This window comes from Plectropomus leopardus, chromosome 6 (assembly GCF_026936395.1).
Source record: "Plectropomus leopardus strain MGB_pleo_1.0 chromosome 6, ASM2693639v1, whole genome shotgun sequence".
Lineage (NCBI taxonomy): Eukaryota > Metazoa > Chordata > Actinopteri > Perciformes > Serranidae > Plectropomus > Plectropomus leopardus.
The window spans coordinates 17,783,626-17,808,134 of record NC_142181.1 but is presented as its reverse complement, the minus strand read 5'-3'; the positions used below and the strand labels follow the sequence as shown (position 1 = coordinate 17,808,134).

Here is a 24,509-nt window from a genome sequence, read left to right as displayed (position 1 = left end):
GGCGCAACGCAAGTGTCATTCCTAGAGTCAGACGGGCACAATTGTCATTTTCACGCCTGGTGCCCACATCCTTTAAATAAACATGTTTACTGTCGCAACAGCAACAAATGGCAACTGAGCCTTTATTAGCTTAACCTATTCTTCAAAACAACAACAACAACAACAACAACAAAACACAAAATTGTTTATAATCCACCTTTTTTGAATCAAACCAGTTACAACTACCTCGTAGGACCTCAGCTGTTGTAACAAGTTATATTATCTAAAGTAGAAAAATAAAAGCTTAAATCCCTGGAGAGCTAAATTACCTTAAATGTGGTCTCCTCTAATCTACAGTTCCTGGCACTGTTATTTACTTAAGCATCATAACAAAGCACAATAACTTCAACACAACAATACAAACCTGTAAAAGTAATTTAAAAGTTCTTAGTTGACATTTGAAAGAAGGACTGAAAGAATAAAGCAGTCGGTGAGTTGGCTGGTCTTCAGTGGTGTTACTGGTATTAGGTGCTAAATAGCATGCATACATAAATAACACAAAAATAAACTGTGCCACATTTGCTCTGGTATCCACCATCTGACAAAATAATAGAACAGTTTTTACTGATTCACGGCACAATGTAATAAAATTACAATATAGTGAAATGACCAATTTCTTTTTCAAAAAATTATGAAATTGTTGGTGAGTATTATATTTGCTTCTCAGGGTTACTCAGATCTAGATTGTGTCCATTATTGCTTGTGGATCCAAAAGTTTAACCGACCACTGGCAGCCATTTTGAAAAACTGTTGCCACGGCAACCAAGGTCAGATTTTGCGATGGCCCAATATCCAGTTTTGTTTCTAATATATCCATAAAAATGTCTTCCACATTCGGTGCTTTTATCACAGAATGAATAATTATTATGAGATATTGAGCGATGCCGCCCCACTAATATGACAACCTAACAATGAAAGCCTGGCCTCATTTTGAAAACTAGGCACAGTAAAAGCCTACAAGTCCAATAAGAGCTGTTCTCTCCAGACATACAGTCATTCAATCATCCGTCTTGATGGCGAGTTCACGCATGCGTGCATGCACTCACACACAAACAAATCTGCAGATTTCACCTTCAGGCAAACATCGTAAATCATACTCTGATCCCCCGTCTTCTCCCAACCCCCATTTCCTTTTTTCCATCCCCAAACCCCCCCGCATGGACTCCTGATCTCTGGACCTTTCTGAACCTCCTCCTGCCAGAGGCCTGTATGAGCAACAACACGCCTCAGGGCTCAGATAAACCCCGGCTACCTCTGTCTTTTCTGTCAACATGTGCTCTTATCTCACTATCCACTGTCTCTTTTCCCCGTGTCTGCTTCTGCTGAATTTCTTTAACTGCATCTCGCTTTCCTTCAGTCCAATTAATTTTATCCGTCCTCTGCATCTTTCCCTCTCGGTAATGAGAAGATTTTTATATTATCCCACTTTTAAAGTGCAGAATTAAATGTTGATCTTCTTTATAAACACCTCAGATCAAAAGCAGCGTAATAAATAAATATGTAAGATGCTCCATGATCAAACCACATGTTTTTCTGGAGTTGCATGTAACTAAGGCCTCTCTGGGAAAGTATCCTGGGAGGCCTTACAAGGAAAAGGCAGATACCAGCATAAAGACTAAGAGATACTGACATTAAAGAATACTGCTCTGATTTAGCATTTAACATCATTGAACTCACAATTAACAGATTAAAACAACCAAAATGAATGCAGCAGAACCAGAGACGTCGTCCTCTCTACTCCACACAATTGTGTACAGCACACAATGAATTTCCAAAAGGACAAACAAACAAACAAACAAATTAATGCACAATGATGCAACTTGACCACTAACAGCCCAGACTGAGAATTGTGTGCTAGTAGCTGCTTAATTCTTTCTAAACATTCAATTTTTTTCGTCATTTTCAAACTTGTAGTCTAAAATCATGACTGACACAATTGGTGCTTTTCTTTATGCTAACCTGACTCCTCACTTTCCTCACTTGCACCTTAAGGCACTAGTTGGCACTAGTGGGCTCTTATCAGCCTTGTTGACTTTTTTTTAGCTGATTCAGCGTGTTGAATCGGCGTCAGAGCTGGCAGAGCCTGTCGCTGAGCTAAATCACTCTGACTGGCAGTTCAGCTCAGTGCATGAGTCACGTGGCTGTGAGATCAATACAAAATGTTATATGAGGTAGGATTACGTTTTTAGCCACTGGGCTCTTTTGCAGAAACGGTTCACAATTATGTTATTTTTCGCTTGGAAACGGCATATATCATTTGTTTTTTTTCCACATCTGGCTTTGCTGACTGGCAAACTAGCATTTTGAATCTGTTCGGTCAGTCTTTCGCTTTCCCTTTTTGGATGACAAATACAGATTACTGCTGCCTGCTAGTAGTTTATTTTCTCTCATATGGTTGCAGAACATACATGCCTCCATTATCTGTAATATTTACAGTCTTAAACTGACACAGGCAATGTGAGTTGACGCAACAATCGGCCTTTGTCGCTAACTTGGTGTGTCTGAAGCTTGAGCTCCTACCAGAAAACACAAAGAAAGAGATACAAGGAAGAAACGAACAGGATGTGTTTCCTTGCCCTAGGCTGCTCCAGAAGCCTCCTCTCTCCTCATCTCCTTGAGGTACATTTAAAGGACTTGAACATCCTCAATGATGGCAGCTGAGGAAGGATTTCTCAGTCATGGGAGGAGAGAGGATGGGAGGAGGACTAAATTATGATAAGCAGGAAAAGCACCCAATTTATAAGACCTCAACATCTCCCTTTGGAGCCACAAAAGGTACGTAAAATACACCTTTATTTACATATGCAGTAGTACTCTCTAACACCTGTAAACATACTGAAGGACTGTTTTGAGGATGACTTCTTTGATGTGAGATAACCATCATTTGTGGAAGACACTTTGTCGCTTGTGGATAAATTAGTTTTAATTGAACCAGATGACAGCAAGAAAGAGAAGGCTAATATAAAGGTTAATATGAACCAATTGCAGTAATAGTAGCTTGCAGGCTGACCTGGTAACCGGAGGGGTAAGTAGGTCACCGCTGCATGCATGTCACATATGTTATAGCCTATATGTAACTTTAATGAGCACCCCCATGATCATACATACATATATACCAGACCTCCATAAGAAGATACACATGTAGGCTGAATTAGGTAGTCAACCATGTAAGGGATTACACATGCAGAAACTTCTGTCATGTAAGCACACACACACACACACGCACGCACGCTTGAGGGGCCTGTGTTGCAATGATGGTGTGGAGCTCTCAAGTGTAAATGACTGTGGATGGGCGTCAAAGTGGAGGAGGAGGGTCGCAAGAGAAAATGTAGGCCAATCATTCTGCTCAACTGCCTTTATGCTGAAAAGGCCAAAACAGAGAAGAGTCCAACAAAACACAAACACTGTCACACGGCCATTACTCCACCTGCTGACCGCCTCCACCCTCTTCAATCTGTCTTCACTCCAGTGTTATCATCAGTCATTTGTATTATTTTGGCTGCATCACTGTCCCTGTTTTCTGTGTATCTGCAACTCTCTAACTGTCCAGACAAGACAATGGTTCGGAGTGTGTGCACGCAGTCCTGCCCTGGCAACTGTTGCCTGGATACAGCATGTTAAAAATCACACAAACATCTCCCCAGAGGAGGAAGGAGTAAGTGCTTCTAATGGAACAGAGCTGGAGGGAAAGAGGGTGCAGTGTGGAGAGGGGTGGGAGGAGGGGGGTGGTGCATAATTGAGGAAGAGGCTTTTGGGTTTGGTAAATATTTGGTTCAAGCAACAAAATGCTGAGATTACTTGCATGTGTTAACTTGGGGTACCAAATGTCACGTCTTATTTCTCTGTATCATCGATGCATATAGATGCTGAATCATTACTCAACCATAATGACCACAAAACAATCTGTTGAGTCTAAAGTGTGCAATAAGACTGGAGCTCTTCAAGTGCACAAGGGGACGAAAGTTTAGCTCAGACTTACCGGGACAATCACATCGTCATAGAAACTCCAGGCCAGCGCCCACCGCATCGTCCGTCCCTGGCAAAACTCTGTGTGAGTCACTTTAGGTACCTGAGAAAACAGAAAGCAGAAAGCGGTCGGCACTGTGTTGCTCTCGGCATGCAGCAGATTGTAGTGATTCAAAAACCACTCATGAGAACCGTCCTTAAAAATGGTGAACTGTTAATTTAACTTTAGTTATTTAACTTTTAAAAAACAATGAAATGTTTAACAATGATTAGTATTGCTATAATTAATATTTTAACAGTTTATTGTTACACACATTGTCACGTTTAATTTACTCTATTAAGCATATATTAATTGTTTATAATTGGTTCTTAAAACAATTAATATACATTCTTTGAATGGCTTTTATAAAGTTGTAACTGATGATTACAATAATCTGTTAGATGGTAAATAAATACATGCAGTTCATCTATAAACATTTAGGTTTATCAAAGCATTACACAGGATTTATTAAGCATTTAACAAGGTGTTATATCATCAGTTGCACCTTTATGATAGCCAAGTAATGTTAATAGATGGTTTACAAACCAATTACTAACCACTGACAGATACTTAATATAGTATAGCAACTTTTATGTGTGTGAGAAACTGAAAAAAAACAACCCAATTCTAATAAGGACTAAACTTTGATTGATAACAACAGTAAAATAAGGAGGTGGAAGTCATGACCCGCCCTACTGTGCCTCTGATTGGTTAGTACTCTGTGCCTTCGTCGGTTCGATTGTGTTAAAAGAGTGGAGAGACAGGGCAGTGTGTGCATGTGTGAGCATATGGTGTGAGCGGACAAGCAAAAGCCTGCGAGCAGGTGATATGAGTTTCAATGAATGCATCAGAGTGTACAGAGCAGAGCAGAAAAACAGGTTTTCACCTGGCGGTAAAAGTGGCCAGCTTAGCGGTAAATGTGCAGTGTGAGTCACAGTTTTTGGTTAAAACGTGCTGCTGCTTCTCAAGAATAGGTGGAGCTCCTGTGTGTTGCTTTCCAGCTGCTGGTCAAAGGGAGGGGAGTTAACCCCGAATTCACTCTACCCTGGAGGTTAACGAATCTCCCCTGTGCTCGCAGTCAGGGAGCTGAAGCAGGGATGGTTAACAATTGGTTAGGTTCAGGGTCAGAATATTAGGCAAGTCAATCAGACACAGAGGAGGGCGGGTCAGGCCTTTGCCATCCTGAGATTGAGTCCTCTACTAACTCAATTGTGGATAAAATAATATTATGTTGAGGCTTCTATAGACTTTCCAAAGTGCACGGATAAAAATCTGATAGTAAATTGTGACTTTTTGCATTGGCAGTGTGGCACTAAAAACAATTTATACACCATTTTTGGTGTAGAAATCATAAACTTAAGCCGCAGCGAGGGAAAGGCTCGCTGCTTCGAGCTATAAAACAAGTCACACAGGAGGTCACAGACACACAGTTCTGTCAGTTTTCAGAAGAAACAACCTCCCTATGCCCCCTTTTTATAGAGGTATTAGTCCATACTGATAGATTTTTGTACCTGACAAAATTACCTACACCCCTATGTTTACAGGTAGTGGTCCATTCTGATAGGTATTTATCTACATTTATACAGGTTGCTGTCCATTGTGATAGATATTTGTGCCTGACAGAATCCTCTACTCCACATATAACTGTATTTATACAGGTAGTAGTCCATTTTGTTTGACATTTTTACCTGACAAATGACCTTCTTTGTATTTCTTTTAAATCTATTTATTTATATTATATATTATATATATATATATATATATATATATATTTTTTTTATATTAAAGCTACCATTTATCAATGATGGATACTATTAGTTTTACCAAAACATTGCATACAATCAACATTATAGAGACAAACTGATCATATTTGGTTAGAAATCAAATTTTTGTCTATGTCTATGTCTATGTCAGGGTACTCCAAATTATATGATTACATATATTATAAAGCCTTGTAAGAAGGTTTTAAAAACTTGTAAATAGATATTTTCTCAGTGTAATTAGGTTTATAATGATTATTACAGACATGTCAACCCATTACTATTATCACTGCATATTTTTTCCTTTTTTGACTAAACTATCAGGATACTTTGCTTTTCATTGCCATGAGACAAAAAACATACTGTCACAGCCCTATGTGTAACATGACCTGAAGAAAAGAAATAATATATTTTTGCCTTATCTTCTGATCTTGTAACTTTGCACCTGCTGTATGAAATGTAATTGCCTCCCTATTAATGGAAATGTATTGCTCCCATACTGTACAATCACTGCTAATCATGCTGGCAGCAGTTTGAGATCATCATTTGTGTTCTATCACCTAATTTGTAAAGTATGTAATAAAATACAAAATCGCTCCACCTAACCAAATTGTTTTAAACAGGTCAAAGGTTTATTTGAAGCGTCCATATTGGAAGCTCTCAATGAGTCCTTGACTTGTGACAATGGGCCTTTCCAAAACTGGACCCTACCCACTCCCACTCTACCTTTGAGTGTCATCCCATTCGTAGTCAACTTCACAGCTGAATGAAGTACACTCCAGCAGAGCGTAGGGTATAACTACAGCGGCAAGCTTTGGGACAAACTTCCCTATCTGCTGCAGAAAAAGGAGCTGTCGTCATATTTCATAACAATGGAGAAAAATAAAACTTACTCCTATTTCATGTTCTTCATAGGAATTTTTTTTATCAATTTTATTTGAGCTGTGCTGCTGTCAACTGGAATTTTGGTAGCCTATATTAACCTCATGCCATTAAAACGAATAAATACATAGATAAACAAATAAATAAATAATACATAAAATGGAATACAACGTATTCCTGATATTTATTGATGACATTTCTTTTCTTTGTAAAAATCTTCTCGTTTTTCACTCTGATGTTTGTAAGGTTTTTTGCAACAGTTCCTGTACATTCAGTTCTCCTGGACATTAATTTTTGTTAGAGACGAGAGAAGGGTTTATTCTATCCCACATACAGTGTACCATTTAAGATGTTGACATCTGTATGACAATAATCTTAAAAGTCTATCGTAGTTTAAAGAGTTTAAATTCCTAAGGGTAGTGGTGAGGATCATTATTTTTATGGAGAGTCTTGATGATCAACAATACGATGTTGCACGTGGTCAATAAGTTGGCATTGGTGCAGGCTCACTGTAGGGAGGTTGCACAGCCCACTTCTACTCCTCTCTGGGTGGTTTGGGACGGCACTTTATGTGGCAGACACTCTGTGTGAACGCGAAAACGGGGTGGAGGTGGGTAGGTAGAGGGGATAGGGGGTGGTTTGTGAAAGGCCCAACCTTTGATAGTGTGATACACTGAAAACTGCTCAGTCCGCAGGTTTGGTGAAGGTGAGGAAACTACAATCTGATGGAAACTGAGACACGAGTTTTTGCTTCTGTGAGCTCCACATCTCTAAAGAGGGTGAGATTATTAAGATCCAGGATGTGAAGAAGACTCACATGTGGTGTGAAAAGCCTCATGCTAACAAAGCACTTTTAAGTGTCTCTCAGGACTGCTTCAGTAAATTCGACGAGGAGGGTCACTAAGACGAAGGATCAGCGGTCAACCAGCTCTGTAGCTGAGGCATTCACATTTGCTAAATTAAAAAAATACAAAGAGAGATGAGGGGACACTGGAGAGGAGCCGGAGTAATGGGTGATAAAAGCATTAGCATATTAACTAGGCTGGGTTTCTGTTTACACACACTTTAAAAAAGAGGCAACAGTCTCCTCTCTGGACGTTAGCCAAGGCTGCACTCACTCTGATGAGCAGCGACAGCACCCGAAAACCTCCAGAGGAGCTTCGAGGGATGGCAGGTAGAGGTTTTTTTTTTTCTTTTTTCTTGTTTTCTGAGCATGTGAGAGAAGTGACTGGCACCAGGCCAGAGGCCTGCAGCAGTCAGGAGTCATGTGCTGGACTATTAGTTAGGCTAATGACACTAATGCAGGTTAGCTACAGAGTACCGTGTGATCCAGTCATGCACCGCTAACAGAAATCAGCTCCTTCATGGCTCATTTGTGACACTGCTTCGTGTAAATATTGGAAAGAGCTGATGTGTTTTATGTCTGGTTATCTGCTGCTCTCACAGCGACGACTGCTTCTAACATCAACACAAAGTCCCAGAAGAGAGTTGTGGTTTGAGAAGGGAGGCGAAGATTGTTTTAACAAGCCATTATCGAACCCCGAACAGAAGGGGCACCTTCCTGCATGAACAAACTGAGATCAAAAGCTATGTGTGCTTTGTAGCTGATTGATTTCAGAGGATGCAGATGTATTTGTATGTTTGCCTTGATTTGTGCTCACCCCTTGCTTCCTCAGCTCCTCTTTCAAAGGTGCCAGGCTACATTTCTTCCCCAACATGCAGCTGTACCACCTGCAGAAAGAAGAATCCATATTAACCAGCTGTGTGTCTCTGTGTTAGCGGGCACAAACTACCAAGCAGAGATCAAACGAACCGAGGTGAGCTTTAGGGAGCAACACAAACACAGACAGTAAAACATGAGACAGGAAAAACATCCGTGTGTTTGTGTGTACGCTCCATAGTGATGAAAAAGCTGTTTTGAAGTCGTCCCCTGATGGAGGCCTGATCAATAATCTCTGCTGCGCAATAAAGAGGTGAGGTTGGTTTTGATCAATAAGCAGCAGCATCCAGCCAAGGAAGATGGAGCAAAGATAAGCACATCAGGTGGCCAGACTGGAAGAAGACTGGTCAATTTTTACAAACCTTGTCAGGATTTGTTTGTTTTTCACAAGACTTTATTTAAAGCTTATTATGTGGTCTGTAGTTTCTGGAAGCCGACTGCCGCCATTGTGATGGAAAAAAGATCTTAGAAGTCATTATAATCAGAAAGTCTCAAAACATGAGTTGAACTAAAAACAGTGACTTAGTATCTCAACATAATGGGTTGGAAAAACTTTATCAAAATAGTGACTTATGATCTCAAAATATGACTTAGTGTTTGAAAATAATGAGACATTTTTAATAAATGACTGTCGTTTCTCATTTTTTTGAGATCCTAAGTCATCAGTTCAGGAAATCTGTTATTTTGAGATACTCACTAATACTAACTGAAATACTAACATACTTTTTTAAAGAAAGTTTCTTGTTAAAATGGCAAACAGAATGTTTTTCTCCTACCATCACACTGGTAGAAATGGGCTTCTACAATATTTAATCACCACAGTCTAGGTTCAAAAACAAACAAATCCTAATATGTGATCAATTAATATGTAAAGAACAGAAGTTGATTGGATATGGGAACAAAAAATAATCCAATAAAATGTTGTCTATTTTCATGGGTCCCCTTTGATTAGATGATTAAATGTCCAAAATTCAGATGACTGAAATGTTGATACACTCATCTGAGTCACCTATAAACATGAGGCCATTGCAATGAGGTTTTCTGTGCAGCAACAAGTAATTACATTTTTTTTTAAATCCCATGTTTGATACCAGTACCAACAGAGCACTCAATTCAATACCCATAATGCCAATGGAGTTGCGCTCAGTATGGCCATACTTTCAAATGCTTTCATGGCATCTTGGCACGCTGAACTGCCAACTCTGTCAGATACACTGCGCTAGACTTCACTACACCAAAGATCTGCAGGGATGTAGCTGCTGCTCCACATCAGGGACAGTTGTGGCAGTCCACCCAACCCCACACGCACACACACACACACAGTACAGTTATGTAAGCTATGGCCAATTAACAGGTTTAACGACAGACTAGCCGTTTTGATGTCGATGTGAGTTTTTTTAAATACTGACCATTCCTCGAGAGGAGGGCGGTTTGCTGATCTGGCAGAGACTCGGGACAGTCCAGGATTAGATACCCGTCACGAAAAGGATAAAATGCTTGTATTGTTTAACTGGAGATGTTTCGATAATACTTGATACTGGGTTATTTCTGATGAATCAATACCTTAAAGTATTTACAGCCAGCCCTACTTTTTTCTGACATCTTATGAAATAGATGATTAATCGAGATAATGATAATAAGAGTGATCAATGATGAAAATGATAGTTACAGTGTAACTCAATATTCTCCTAAAAAAACCTATATTTGAAACTTATTAAAAAATAAAGGACTTTGTAGTAATGACATAAATACATTAGAGGATCTACATGTAATTTTAAGCAGATTTAGCACAATAATACCACAGCTATTTACAACTACTAACATTAATTTAGAAAGTACAATAACCAGTTTAAACTCCTGTGAATGTTTACAAGTGCAGGAAATATTTTTCCCTCTGGATTGAAGGACCTTTGACTTGTATTCAAACCTAAGCCATTTTCCTAATTATACAAAAGCTACTGTCACACCCAACGACTGTGGATGAAATCTTAAAAACAGTTCTGACTTATGAACGACAGAAAGCAAGGATGGTAATTTGTAATCAGGTTATGGAGGTAAGAGGATGCCCTAAGGGGTTGGAGGCAAGGAGGAGAGCAACATGTCAGCCTCAGTTGACACAATGAAATATTGAACAGCTCTAATATTCACAGATGTTCCCCACTTTTCGACACAGTGGGGAGGAACACCCACAGCCGTCTTTCCTCCTCCTCCATCGGCAGCTTTTCAAACATGCCAGAGTGTGCAGCTGCATCCATACTACGTCGAAGCATGTGTGATTACAATCTTATTAGCTGAGATGGTAATTTTCATATCAATGGCAGGATAAATGAGGAGTATTACCTCATTTCTAACTGGGGTTTGGATGTGTTTTATACTGGGAAGTAAGGTATCTGACAGTAATTACGCTTCAGTGGAAAGAAGAAAGAGGGAGCAGGGCGGGATGGTGAGGGCGTCTCACAGGACCAATCGGTGAAGCTGGCAGTGTTTCCATGGACACCTGGCAGCTCTGGTGTCCCAGCATGCATTTGGGAGTGACAGCCGGCTCCGGTTGGTTTGGCCCAAGCCTCAAACCTGTTAAATTATACTGGGTTCATTCTCACTTTGTTTCCTCGCTACACAAATGTAACACAGAGCCACACAGGAGCAGGCAGGTGTTGAGATCTGTCTCTCTCAGGGCCGCTCATCTTTCCAGTAGTGACGCGTTATGCAAACACAGAACACACTGTACTCCCCGTTAGGAGCCAAAGCAGGTGTGGCATGTCTAATCAGTTTTAATAGCCCCACTCTGCAGCTCCCTCTATCTGTGTCTCAGTCTGCTGCCCCCGTGACAGTCCTGGTAACGGGGGAGGGTAAAGTTACGGCCACTGGAGACCCCGACCGACCCACCCAAACACAGCTGTTCCCTGTGGGTTCCCGGATACAGCACAGGGTGAGCTTGTGCCAGAATCATTAAACCAAGTGTGGGTGACAGCTCCATTAATGTGCAGCGACCCATCTGCACGTTTCACCTCTCGGTGTCTCCCCTTCACCGGCACTCTCAGCGGCCATTAAAACCTCTCAAAGCCTCTCCAAAGAGAACAAAAATGCAGCGCTCTTGTTCATCCATCTGCTACTTTAGATATGGAGCGATGTAACCCTGAATACTTAGAGTTTTATTGTTTCAGTTATTAAATTTGGTGTTACACACACACAGCAGATTCGGAATCCTGAGTGAGTCCGGTTTGATTTAACAGGTCAATGTCCGGCTCTTTATCTCACCGCAAGCGTTTCTTGAGCTGCAGGCTGTCATGAATGATCCTCTTGACAAACTCCAGTTCCCCGCCCTCCGCCATGATTTCCGTCACTCCGCCTGTGTTCACTGAACTGGGAGGAGGTCGCCGTGAGTTCCTGGAGTTCACCCCCTGGAGAGAGACAACAAGACAGACAGAGATTAAGATAAAATCCTATTAGAGGCCTGTTACTATCATGTAAACAAACACATTGAACAAAAACAGTGCATACTCTCAATGAGCCAAAACACAAATCTATCCATTTTGAATTTAAATGTTCAGGACGGGACGCCATTAAAACATATAAAATGTAAAAGGCAGGGAAACACTCACCTTTGCTTCAAGCTGGTTTGCAAAAAAAGGAGGGTTGCACATGCAGAAGTCGTACACTATTTCTGTCTCTTCTTTCAAGGCGTCCATCAGCAAAGTCTTCTGAGGGACTTTGACAACTAGGAAAGTGCCAACACAGTGAGGTGAGGCAGGTCAATGTTTTAGTTAATCATGGGGGCTCTTGAGAAAAAACAGAACAAGGCGAAACAAGGTACAACTTCAGGCTGTTGCATCACAAAGTTGACAATCATGACAGAAAAAAAAGTAAAATCTTTTGCTGTCAGGCTTCACTCGCACCATGAGACACTGCGCACGTGAAAGCTTATTGAGCAAAAACCAAACTGAAGGTGTCTGAGAGTTAGAGTGAAATTTTTATAAGATGACATCTGCTACAGCCCTCCTTAGTCTGGTAATACTTGTAGCTTAAGGAGGCTATTGTTGTCATACTTAAGACAGATACTGTTAACTCTTCTCTGCTTGTTATAATGTTACTCTACAATTATGGAAATTACCATTATCCCCTAAATTGTTACTTGTAGCCACAGTTCAGCTGACATAATGCTGTCTCCCTAAAAGACACATTAAGTAAGACCATAAGGTCTGTCACGATAACTAACTTATTTTGGACAGCATATTGTCACAGAAATTATTGCAATTAATAATATTATTGTCAGTTTAAGACCATTTTATGCCACTGATATAATGATGAAATATCAGCACAATAATACAATTACACCCTTTTAAAGAGGAATCAACTTTAGATTCTTAAGCATATTAAGATACCGAAATTGGAATATAAAAAAATAAAGAATCATCAAAAAGTAATTGACAGCTGATTCTATATGATGAGTAATTATTGTTTGACTTTAGATACATTGCTGCTTGTTTTTAACTGTGTCTTGTAAGGTGTTCTTGAGGCACATATAAATAAAATGTATTGATATTATTATTATTGTATAGAAGAAAGTCAAAAGTACCTTTATATGAGTTTTACAAAATTACTTAGTTTGGGACTTATTACAAATTCGGCCAGCAAAAACAAATTCAAGTGATGCCCCGTGAATCCAACAGACAAGCTTAGCGAAGCTCCAGGAGCATCACACTGACGTTCGTAGTTCGGCTAGTGTGCTGCAGCCGGCTCCCGGGTGTGAACAGTCTGGGAGACGGGTGGTTTGTTGGTGGATTAACAGAGTGGAGCATAAAGTTGTTGGAGGGTAAAACTACATACAATGGACTTTTTGGCTCCTTGCCAGAGGTTGGCAAGCTAACGACTATCAGGGCCGTGCTTTTTCCACTCCAAAAGTGCAGCCGCAGGCTACAGGTGAGCTACACTGTGATGTCTTTGAAATGTTTTTTTTTCTCTTCAGACTCACGCAAGTAGGAGGGGTAAAGACAAAAAAAAGGGAGATTCACTGCAACCACGCCTTGATGTAGCAGGATCAAGGACAAATGTAATTAAAGGTAAACTTTGTTTAAAAAAATGACTAATAAATTTACCTTCCTTCCTTCCTTCCTTCCTTTCATGTTTGGAAAAGCTGTGCTGTTTATTCTGACATCATGTCGACTGAAATGTCGGTGACATTTTTATGTAAACAAGCACACATGTAAACACAACAGGCAATATCAGGGTCCCGAAATGATCAAGGTCATTTCCATGTATTAATAGGCAGATAATTTCTGTGACAGGCCTAGAGACAAAATACAAACACTTTACTTAAAGACTCCTGTCAAACTGCAGTCTAATGCCCTAAATAACTGTTTTTCAGGAAGAGAGGACCACATTTACCTTTAATCAGGTCGGACAGGTTGTTCTGTTCCACGTTTTTTGTAGCGTAGTCAAAACAGATGTCATCCACCTCTGTGGCCAGAAAGTACCAGCCGTTCATTGTGGCTCCCAGTAAGGGGTAAATACAGGATGCACCAGTGCCTGAGGAGACACACACATGTTTTTTTGGCAGCTTGAGGATGTGGGTGTTCATTAGGATGATGGATGGTTATGACTTTCATTGGACAAAATGTAAATATGTTGTTTAAAGTAAAAGGTAAGGGGACAATAAATGTCAATGCCGGCAGCTGTTATTAAATCATCCACACACGACAACAACGACCAGAGACGCATAATTCAGACCAGGCTCAAATAAAGCGGCACCAGTTAGTAAAGGAAAGGCCAAGGGGTGATCCATCAGGGAGCAGACAGCCTCAAAGAGTCAGGGTCACCAATCAGTGACCTGAGGGCCTAAAGAGGACACGTATGCACACACACACACACACACACACACACATGCACACACACACACACACACACACACACACACACACACACACACACACACACACACACACACACACACACACACACACACACACACACACACCAGCAGGCACAAACTCCACATGCTAAGACAGACAGACTTTTCTCTAAGAGACGTAACGGCAAACACACTGTGACATGTGGATGTGGATTTGGCTGGTAAGTGCTGGGAACACTGGGAATGACGGGGCTCGTGTACCAGCTGGAAGCACCACATGACATTCTGCGTGCCGCTCTGAGCAGCTGGCAGCCACATCCAGAATAAACAAAAGCTGGGGTCTCAAACAAACTAACTGGGGGAACACACATGAACAAACACGTATTTCCCCCCCTCAGTTACATGAAGAGTATCAGCAACCTCACCATGACTATCACAGAGAAATCTATCCGACATTAGTAAAATATGTGCAGAAATGACACAAACAGCGGCAGTGGTACCGATGTCGATGCCTCTGCGTGGTTGCTTCTGGCCGTCGATGAGGTCCTCCACCCAGTGGATGTAGTTGAGGCGGAGGGGGACGGTGGGTATGAGGCGCTCCAGAGGGATCTCGATGGTCAAACCAAAGTCCTCCTTCAGCAGGGTGCAGGTCAGCGCTCGCACCGCTTCCGGCTCCTTAAAATTTACACTGGAGGAGAAACAGGCATGACTGAATGAGTTCATGGCATTTAAGGTCCCCGACGTAACGAGCCGACAGTTGGCCATGGTCATGGTCAAAGTCGGACTGTCAGTAAGCATCTGCAGGACCGCACCGCCCGAGTGCACCGTTGGCACTACTCAGACAACGGTCACCCTTTTTGAATGATGAATACAAATTACCGCCACCCTGCTAGTATGGAAAGTGAATTTGCCCTCATAATTTTTTTCCTCACTCAGAATTTACATGCTGGTTGGCTGTAGTCTTTGCAGCGTGTTCAAGGGCAACTTTTTGGCCGAGACACAGATGACGTGAGGCAACACAACCGTCATCCTTTGTCCCCACTTATTCTTCACTGTTAGTTTTGTGTGTCTGGGAATTAAATCCTACAGTACAAAAAAAAACAGGTTTATCACAACTTGGGTTTTATTTTTAAACACTGCCAATTTTAGACTATTTCATTTAGTTCATTTAGTTAGTGGTTTCTTGTACATCTTGGCATAATATAAAAAAAAGTTGTTTTTTTTTAATTCTGCCCTGAAGATTGAGGTTTAGAGCAAAAATTTTTGGTTATAATTCTACTGTTGATGTTTGTGTTCTCCTCCAAATAAATTTGTTTAACATTAACTTGAAGGTTATTTTTTACTGAGGAAAAAAATGAAAAAAAAATGATGATGTTGTATGAAACCAGAGTTTCCTCTTAAGGATGATTTCAAATAGAGACGTGCTGATCTGCTTGTTTTACCAATGAGACGACCTCACGGCAATTTACCAAACTGCTCTTAATACTGCACTTCATTAACCCTCTGCTCCTCCAGCCTGCTGCAGCTCTCTCATACACACACACACACACACACACACACACACACACACACACACACACACACACAGATGAAGGACAACAGGGAGATAAGCAGCCCATCAATTCACAATCCCTCGCTAATGACAATGAAATTCACATTTTCAACACTGCTAAGACCTCCCACTTTTTACTCCCAATTCTCAGTCCTACTCGTTCGGTTTTGCCGTCTTTTCCTCTCGACACATTTAATGATTTCAGCTGTCACACAAGTGGGCACAACTGCGGCAGACAGAACAAGTGGGCGAGATAGGTATAATTAAAGCTTTGCCGAGCACTTTCACACCTTGGCAGATGTAATTAGACACATCCTGGTGATGGCAGCGTCTGGCACCTCACCAGTTTGGTGTGAGCACAAAAAAAACTGTTACTGCTGGTAAAGATGGAGATATAACTCAGAGATACAAAGCAGTCAACCTCTGATTTTGTTTTTATTTCTTTTCACAAATTAATTACACATAAAGCGCTGAAATGTTTTGCTCTCTCAATATTCAGCTCCTCTTTGGTGATACTTCACAACAAATAAAAGCACATTCCAATTTCCATTTTTTCCTTTCTTCTAGGTCTATTCAATGACTGATAATAATCCTGTTTTGCTTCAGGTACCACTGAGACATGAAATACTATTCGGGAAGTAAATTTTGAGTAAAAGATAGAGGAGTTTGAAGATTTACGAGAGACCAAAAACAGTTTATAATTTCACGAGAAAGGACTTCCCATTTTACTTTGTAATATCACCATGGCGACAATTATTTAATCTTTCTTCGATTACGGTAAATGGTCAACGGACTTGCACTTATTTAGTGCCTTTCTAGTCTCCCCCTCCCTGCTACTGCATCCCTTTTGCAGGACCAAAGCTGGTTTGAGCACTAAAGCACAATAAAACCTGATTTGATAATACATGGTGCATATCCTTACACGCTAGCGCTGCCACAAATTATCAATTAATCAATCAGTTGTCACCTATTTAATTAATTTCCAACTAACTTGATAGTGGAGAAATTGGTTTGAGTAATTAAAAAAAAAAAAAAAGTCAACATTTTCTGATTCCAGCCTCTTAAATGCTAATATTTTCTGGTTTCTTTACATCTCTGTGACAGTTTAACTGAATATATTTGGGTTGAGGAAAAAACAAGATGATTGAGGACGTCATCTTGGGCTTTGGGAAACACTGATTTTCATTTTTCACAATTTTTCCACATTTCATAGACCAAACAACTGATTGATTAATTGGGAAACTAATTGACAGACTGACAATGAAAATAATCATTAGTTGCAGCCCTTTTAAGATGATTTAAGAAGATTTTCCCTGATCAGAATGTGAACGGTGTACTTGTGTCTTATTCCATGTGTTTCAGCAATGTATCACTTTATTTATTATCTGACTATCCACCTGAACTACAGAAACATAAAACACAAGTGACAGGCCTCGTTTGAGCTGCTCACTGCAGTACACGATGTTCCTGGCTGGACATCCCCAGTAAGTTGCACGCATTCCCCATATCTCTGTACCGTCATTTCATATGATCTCTCCACTGTCAGCTGGGTAATAAAGCCATAAAAGGCCCTAAAAGTATTTATAAATACTAAGTGTGCAATATTACTGCAAAATGTGTTGACTTTTACATTACATTATGAGAAAAGTCTGTCGTACATGTTTCTGAGGGATTATATCTGTAAAAGAAAATGTGTATTTAAAGTATAGTTGTTCTGTAATTATTAGGTTTTCTTGATTGAAAAAGTACATCTTTTGGCATAATGCAACTTAAATATTCATGCCAATAAAAGCTTATTTGCATTGAACTGAAATGAATTGAGTGTGAAACAGGAGAAACCTTCCTCTCTGCTGAGGTGACTCTGGTCACTGAACTCCGCGTCTTCATCCAGGAGTGATAACAAAGACAAACGACCCTCCAGGTGCAAGACGGATACAAATGAGAAGTGATTTACCTGTAGAGCCTGACATCAATCTTACCCAGTGTCTCCTCACCTAATGAACATATTAGGTTAATGGTCCAGTTTAATCAGCAGCTGAATGAGTGACCTCGTGGAGGAAAACGAACAACTGGCTCTGCTCTGAGGGTGTACGACGCGCTTTCAAAAGATGAACCAAGGAAGAAATTTGCACTTAAAAAATGGCCTGAGCTTTAGGGAGGAATCAGGCTAATGAGAGAGAAGTGATTCATCAGCATAACGCTCAGTCTTGTCCAAAATGAAAGGCTGCCTCTCTCAGATATTCTGCCCTCTTTCATTTCTCCTCTGAGGCATCATTAGATAGGGATCAATATTCAGAGAGGGAGGCTGCTCAGGCCTGCCCTCTATTTTTAGACCCTGACGAGTGTGTGTGCGTGGTGTGTGTGCAATGTAGACCGATCACTCCCATCAGCAGCACTGCGAATGCCACATCGCCATGGCAACCCCACCTACTGAACAGATGAGGAGAGCACGCAAATCCGGCCACGCTGGAGCAATGGCTGATGCCAGCCAGACGGAGCGTGAGCGTGCCCGCGATTTACGTCTGTGCTGCCACGTAGGTGCACCGCTGCGTGGTTATGACATCAACGTGGACGACGGGACACAATGTGGGACAAACCTGGATGAAAAAGTTGTTTTGAGGATTGGATGACTAAAAGGGAGGAAAAATGTAGGAAACGGGAGTCAGTTTTTAAAAAAGCTATGTTCAGGTGAAACTGCTTGACCAGACGCGAAGAAGCAAAAAAGGTGTGCAGTGAGATGCTGCAGGTGAAGAGGAAGAAGAGATTACTGAGCTTAGAAGACGAAATGTCAGGTTCAGGTGCAGATGGATAGAGAGAACGACATAATAAGACTGGAGGGGAGTTTACTGCTGAGACAAACAGCTCGCTCTCACCTCTGCGCCACCTGATCAGCATGAAAGCATGCATGCACACACACACACACACACACACACACACACACACACACACACACACACACACACACACACACACACACACACACACACACACACACACACACACACACACACTTTCAATCTCCGTCCACAGAGGGGTGACCTTCAAGGTACATCTACTTTACTCTGAGTGTGCTAGAGAAAATTTTGTGCTGATTAACAGCAACTTCTCTCGTGTCAGGTGTTTTTTTTTTCTTCACAAGAGCAAAAATAAGTGTATCAATTAAAAACTTAACAGGAATTTCAAGATAAACTTAATATGAATATCTTTGAGCTTATTTAGTGATATTTTTACAGTTCTTTAGATATGCTGTATTGTAAAAAAAAAATGGCTAGTTGGAATCCTAATAAAACCAGCAATCATGGCTGAAATTATTATTTTTCTAGATGTGTTGTTCAGGATTACTACTATAATAATATGTGCTATTCTAAAAAGCTACAAAGTAAGAACAGGATGGCCAGGATGAAGAAAGCTAAAACAGGAACACATCGACAGACACTTAAAGAAGTATTTCACCAATATAAACAGGGTTCACATATAAAACTGAGCGCCCTCTGCAGAAAGAAGCAAACACCAGGGAATGAGAAGAAAGGTGCTATGGCATCCACTTTTGCTCAAGAGGCGGAAAACCTACAACTACCAGAATGCACTGCGCCGTACTAGACCACTCCTGCTGGTTGGTGATGTATTTCAAACTCGTACATGTGAAACAATATGGGGCAACTGTAGATACATTCCGGCACAACATGTTTGACTCCATAAACTTGGACCAGCTCCTTATGCAGACATAAACGGCTCTTTCTAAGGTAACAAAAACACAACAATACTAATTTTCAGATGATTATACACTAAAAAAAACATACTTATTATATTCAATTTCTGCCAATATATACTGCTAAAGCTACAGTGAACCTTTAATTACAGAGTTGGTGCTTCTGTTCTCACATATTGAAACAAAATAAAGAAGAAAAATGTGCTTTTTCATTTAAGCAATAAAAGGTGATTTCTTCAATATACTGGACAAGCCAACAGCTAAGAGTAATGATTGTGGAAACAAAACGGCAATAGATGTCTTTGGAAATGCCATTCTTCGGTTTAGTGATAAAGGACAGACAGAAGCTACAGAAAAATATCTTTTGTTCAGATTTTGTGGTGAAGTTTACTCATGAGCTGATAACTAATTAACCAATCGCTTGAGTTTTTTTCATGAGATCTGCTTGTGTCAGCTCAAGAGAGCTTATACGAGCTGCTTACCAGAAACCCTGGGGCCAGAACACAACTGAAAATATAATTCATAATTAACTGGTTTTCAGACAAATGATGTGGAATATGGTGATGGTGGGGCCTGGATTTTAAAGGCACAGCACAAAGGTGACGACAGCCTCTTTACAGCAGAGTCAGTAAGTGAAATATGTACAAAAAATTATGTTTTAACTTGGGCTGTGAGTTTCCTTTTTCTCTGTTCCATAAAACATCTGCAAGGTTATGGCTCTGCTGATCATCGTAGGTTTAGATTTATTAATTCAAAATGTGACATTAGGTCATTATTATTCATTCATTTTTCTTCTATTACCAGGAACATATTTAATAATATATCTCCGAACACAAAACTGGTGTGAAAATTCAACATTTCATTAATTGCAGAGGTGAAAGTCCTTACACAGATGATCATCTACCAGCCCATAAAAAATATGACTTCCAAATTAAATGTCACCCAGGCTGTTGCATTTTTAATACCCATTCATGCCTCCTAATCCCACCCCTCCAAATGCCTGATCTGAGCCCCCCTTCTCCTTCCCCCAAAAACTGAAACAAACCAACATCCAGACTACTTTTTATTTTATCGCTTCCTCACTTTAAGTCCAATCACATCCCCCATATTTCTTCTCCTGCTGCCTCTGGTCGGAGCTCGACTCTCCGCCCGCTGCTATCAGTCGTCCCCACTGACGATCCCTAAATGAAGGGAGACGTATCTCCCCGAGGATTGAGTGAGTGTCTCCCCAAGATTACTCTTATCCCCAACTCACCGCTTAAATACTTAAAAAACCCAGTAGATGAATTCATTGGGGAATACAAAACCACACTAATCCTTCCACTGATGGAATGAGAGACTGACGGGGAAGAAGAGCCAAATTTCTGCAGACGGCTAACGAGAGCTTCGTACCACACACGAAGGGAGATGTAAATCCTGGACATCCGTTTATGGAGCAGGCAAAGAGACAAACTGGCAGCTGACTCCAGCCTGAGACAATGTCTGATCATTGTGCAATATCCAGCTGAAACTATTTGCTTAAAGGGACAGTTTACCCCCAAATCAAAAATATGTATTTTTATTCGTACTCGTAGTTCTATTTATCAGTCTAATTGTTTTGGGGTGAGTTAACGAGTTTTGGAGATATTGTTCTTGGAGATGACTGCCTGCTCTCACATATAATGGAACTAGATGGCACTCTGCTTGTGGTGCTTGAAGCACTAAAATTAAAGATACATTCGAAAAACTCAACAGCAATGTCTCTTCACAGAAATCATGACCTGGTAGTTTGAGATAATCCACAGACTTTGCTGTGAGCAGTCTCATGTGGAAGCTATTTTCTTTCTACCGAACTACAAGAAGGACACGTTCATGTACTCATGGAGGAGAGGCTTGTGCTTGCGAGATGTAAACATTAATGTCGTCCTCCTCTGCTGAGACATAACGTTAAGTAGTTGAGTGTCATTTGTTAAACAACAAAGAAAATTATTCCCCTTTTTAGCAACCAAGTTTGTCACCGCCATTGTAAAGAAACATCACTGGTCTATAACCACTAGCATCTGTTGGACTGACTTTTTTTTTCTTTTTTTCAATAAATTATTCAGCAGTATATAAATATCACAGCTTCTGGTGGATGGATCAGAAAATGACAAAAGCAGCATCTCAAGTATGTTTTTTATAACTTACGGAAACACTGTCCGTCAGTCTCCTTCTCATTGTGGCACTCGATAATGTCTCTGGCCTTGTCTCTGTCCTTAGTCCTGACAGTTGTGCTGCTATCAGGTTTTCCCACACATTCATGTATTTGTGGCAGGCTGCTATGATTATCAGAGTAGTCTTAGTATTGGACCACCTGCCACTACAAAAAAAATTATATTTTTGGAGCCGAACCGTTTATTACCAGCTTTATTAGAATATATATTGTTCACTTATTTATAGCACCTCAGAGTGCAGAGTGTACTCTGGGCACAGACAGAGCAGCAGTGGGCAAACTGACAGGGAAACTTAACCGGTCATTCTGCTGGGTCTAAAAGTTTGCATTCGCTCGCAGCAGCTGCTCCTTTCATCCACTGATCTGATCTGATCAGCTCTGAACTGACAGGTCAGTTATCCACCATGAAATCATGAGAAGAAATCATGAAGAGCTACTGCAACACATACAGTCTTATTCTGTGGGAAACAACGACTATAATGCATAAAGCTGGTGGTTTGTGGGTCAGATTGGGGTGGTAGATTATTACCCCCAGCACTCATAGATGTAACTGTCCACCATAATGTTTCAGTGTGGAAATCCTCATGTGCCAAACTAGTAGACACCGCCCAACTCCGGTGGACGGACATCATGGCATGAGCATGTCAAGAACTGTCAAGAACTGAGCAAACTTTAGTGTGTGTATTTATCACAAGTAATACTCTCTATTGCAATATTCAACAATGTTATTGCAAATTTTTCTCACATCACACAGCCCTACATACAGCCTGTTTTACTGCCAGTAAACAACATTTAATTTCTGTTTTTTCACACTTTGATGAACAACTTTCTAAATTTTAACATTGTCCAGTCCGAACACTGCCAGCCCATTGTTTGTTGTCTGTCTGTCTGTCTGTCTGTCTGTCTGTCTGTCTGTCTGTGGCTCGCAGACAGACAGACAGAGACTCCACAAAGTGATAATTAACACCTGTCACAGACGGGCATCCAGTTGAGTTACTGCGGGCCCACACATGCAAATGCTCGCCCGCCGTAAGATGATTGACATGGCCAACTCACAACCACAAAAGACCGGCCCACAACAATATGTTCACATTCACACACAGATGTTCAGACTCGCTGCAGTGACACCATGTCGGCATTCATCTGCATAACACAGACAATAACAAGTGATTTCCTCACTGAGCAGACGTGGTACCTGTTTCACAAAACACAAACCAAGAGGAAGGAGAGCGTCTCCGTCCTGACAGACGAACAGCGGACCTCCAACACACGTCTCACAATAACTGTCAGCTCTTACAATCATGGCTTTGTTTTGACGGACATCTTAACCATTGAGAATAATTAAACAAAAAACATCTAAATTTATGAACTGACAAGCTGATTTGTGTTGCTAAAGGGACTACACTTAAGATGCACTGTAAATGCTATTTTGGGTGTATTTTTAGCTAAAATAAATAGGGCTTCTTTCGATACCAGCACAAATACTGTGCTGTTTTGGTACTGGTACCATTTACATTTATTTGTATTTACATGTCTATACATTTATAATACAGAGCAGCTCCACAAGAACATTGTCTATATAAAAATGTCCTCAATGAGTAAAAAAAAAAGAATCAGATACCAACTCATATACAGCTGCTATAACTGTTTCTTAATTAAATTTTATTTTTCAATAAACACACTCAGGCAATTTGCAGTTGAAATGTTCCTCATTGTGTATCCCTTGTTTATACACACTACACACGCATTAGGACGTAGCACAGAGTCAGCCATGGCACTGTGCATGATCAGTTTGGGGGTTCAGTGCCTCGCTCAAGGGCACCTCGGCTGTACCCAGGTGGAAAACTGGCACCTCTTCAGCCACCAGTTTACACTCTATACCAACACAAGGACTTGAATTAGCAACCCTCCGGTTCCCAAGCGCAGTCCCCATGGACTGAGCTACTGCCACCCAGGACAACAGACAAGACAAAAAGTAGTTTGCCGAGGCTAAATTTGGTAAAAGAAATATAAAGGCTGGGGAGAATTTTACAATAACCAAATGCAATCCTAAACCTAAACATTCACTGTGCTCATCAGTACTTTGATTCATTGTTCAGGACAGCATATTAAAAATAAATTTTAAAAAAACTGCACAAAGCTGTCTGTAATAAACATGGACATTCTGCAGGGCCCGTCGCTGATATTATAACTGCAACTTTAATTATTTTTTCTGGGGTCCTCCTCTAATGATGGCTTTAATTTAATCATACTGTTTCTCCACACAGGCATACATGTTGACATTTTTCGAGTTACTCTACTTTCACACAAAAGTCAAATCTGACATAAAAACATCACATGAAGTTGAAGGACGAGTAGCTCTTTGCAAGGAAAAAACTCACTTGAAAAAAAACTCACTTTCAGATTCACTTTAAAACACAAGAACGTCTCTCTGGACCGGATTAAAAATACAGGAGGATCAGCAAGTTCACTGAAGAACAGTAGGTAATCTCAGCTGTAGTTATTACTGGTGTGAGGGTGTTAATTTAATCACATACGTGCTCTGGATGGGATGAAAATCACTGACCAGTGCAGGTAATGCCAGAACCATCCCGCCTCCCCTCGAGAAATAAATCCAGTCTAAATGGACTTAATATCGCCTCTTCCAACTCATCTACGATTTTAATTAATCAGGTTGTTATTAGTTAAAAATGAATCCAGTTCCTGTTTCTTTCCCACAGCAGCAGCAATCATGAGCTCACACTGGCTGACGTCAACACCACTAATCCCACCAGACGTATTTCTTCCTTTGTGCTCCTGAAC

General features: G+C 40.7%; 1 protein-coding gene across 2 annotated transcripts in view; it reads right to left on the bottom strand.

Moving 5' to 3' along the window:
• The window catches only part of mettl16 (methyltransferase 16, N6-methyladenosine), a 35,918-nt gene that overhangs the window by 6,761 nt on the left and 4,648 nt on the right, over window positions 1–24,509 (bottom strand). For both annotated transcript variants that reach the window (XM_042487047.2, XM_042487046.2), the window contains exons 3-8: window positions 14,756–14,943; window positions 13,793–13,933; window positions 12,010–12,125; window positions 11,666–11,808; window positions 8,349–8,418; window positions 4,019–4,108 (exon numbers count right to left, since the gene is read on the bottom strand). In XM_042487047.2, coding sequence (XP_042342981.1) covers window positions 4,019–4,108; window positions 8,349–8,418; window positions 11,666–11,808; window positions 12,010–12,125; window positions 13,793–13,933; window positions 14,756–14,943 — 748 coding nt within the window. The remainder of the gene's footprint in view (window positions 1–4,018; window positions 4,109–8,348; window positions 8,419–11,665; window positions 11,809–12,009; window positions 12,126–13,792; window positions 13,934–14,755; window positions 14,944–24,509) is intronic.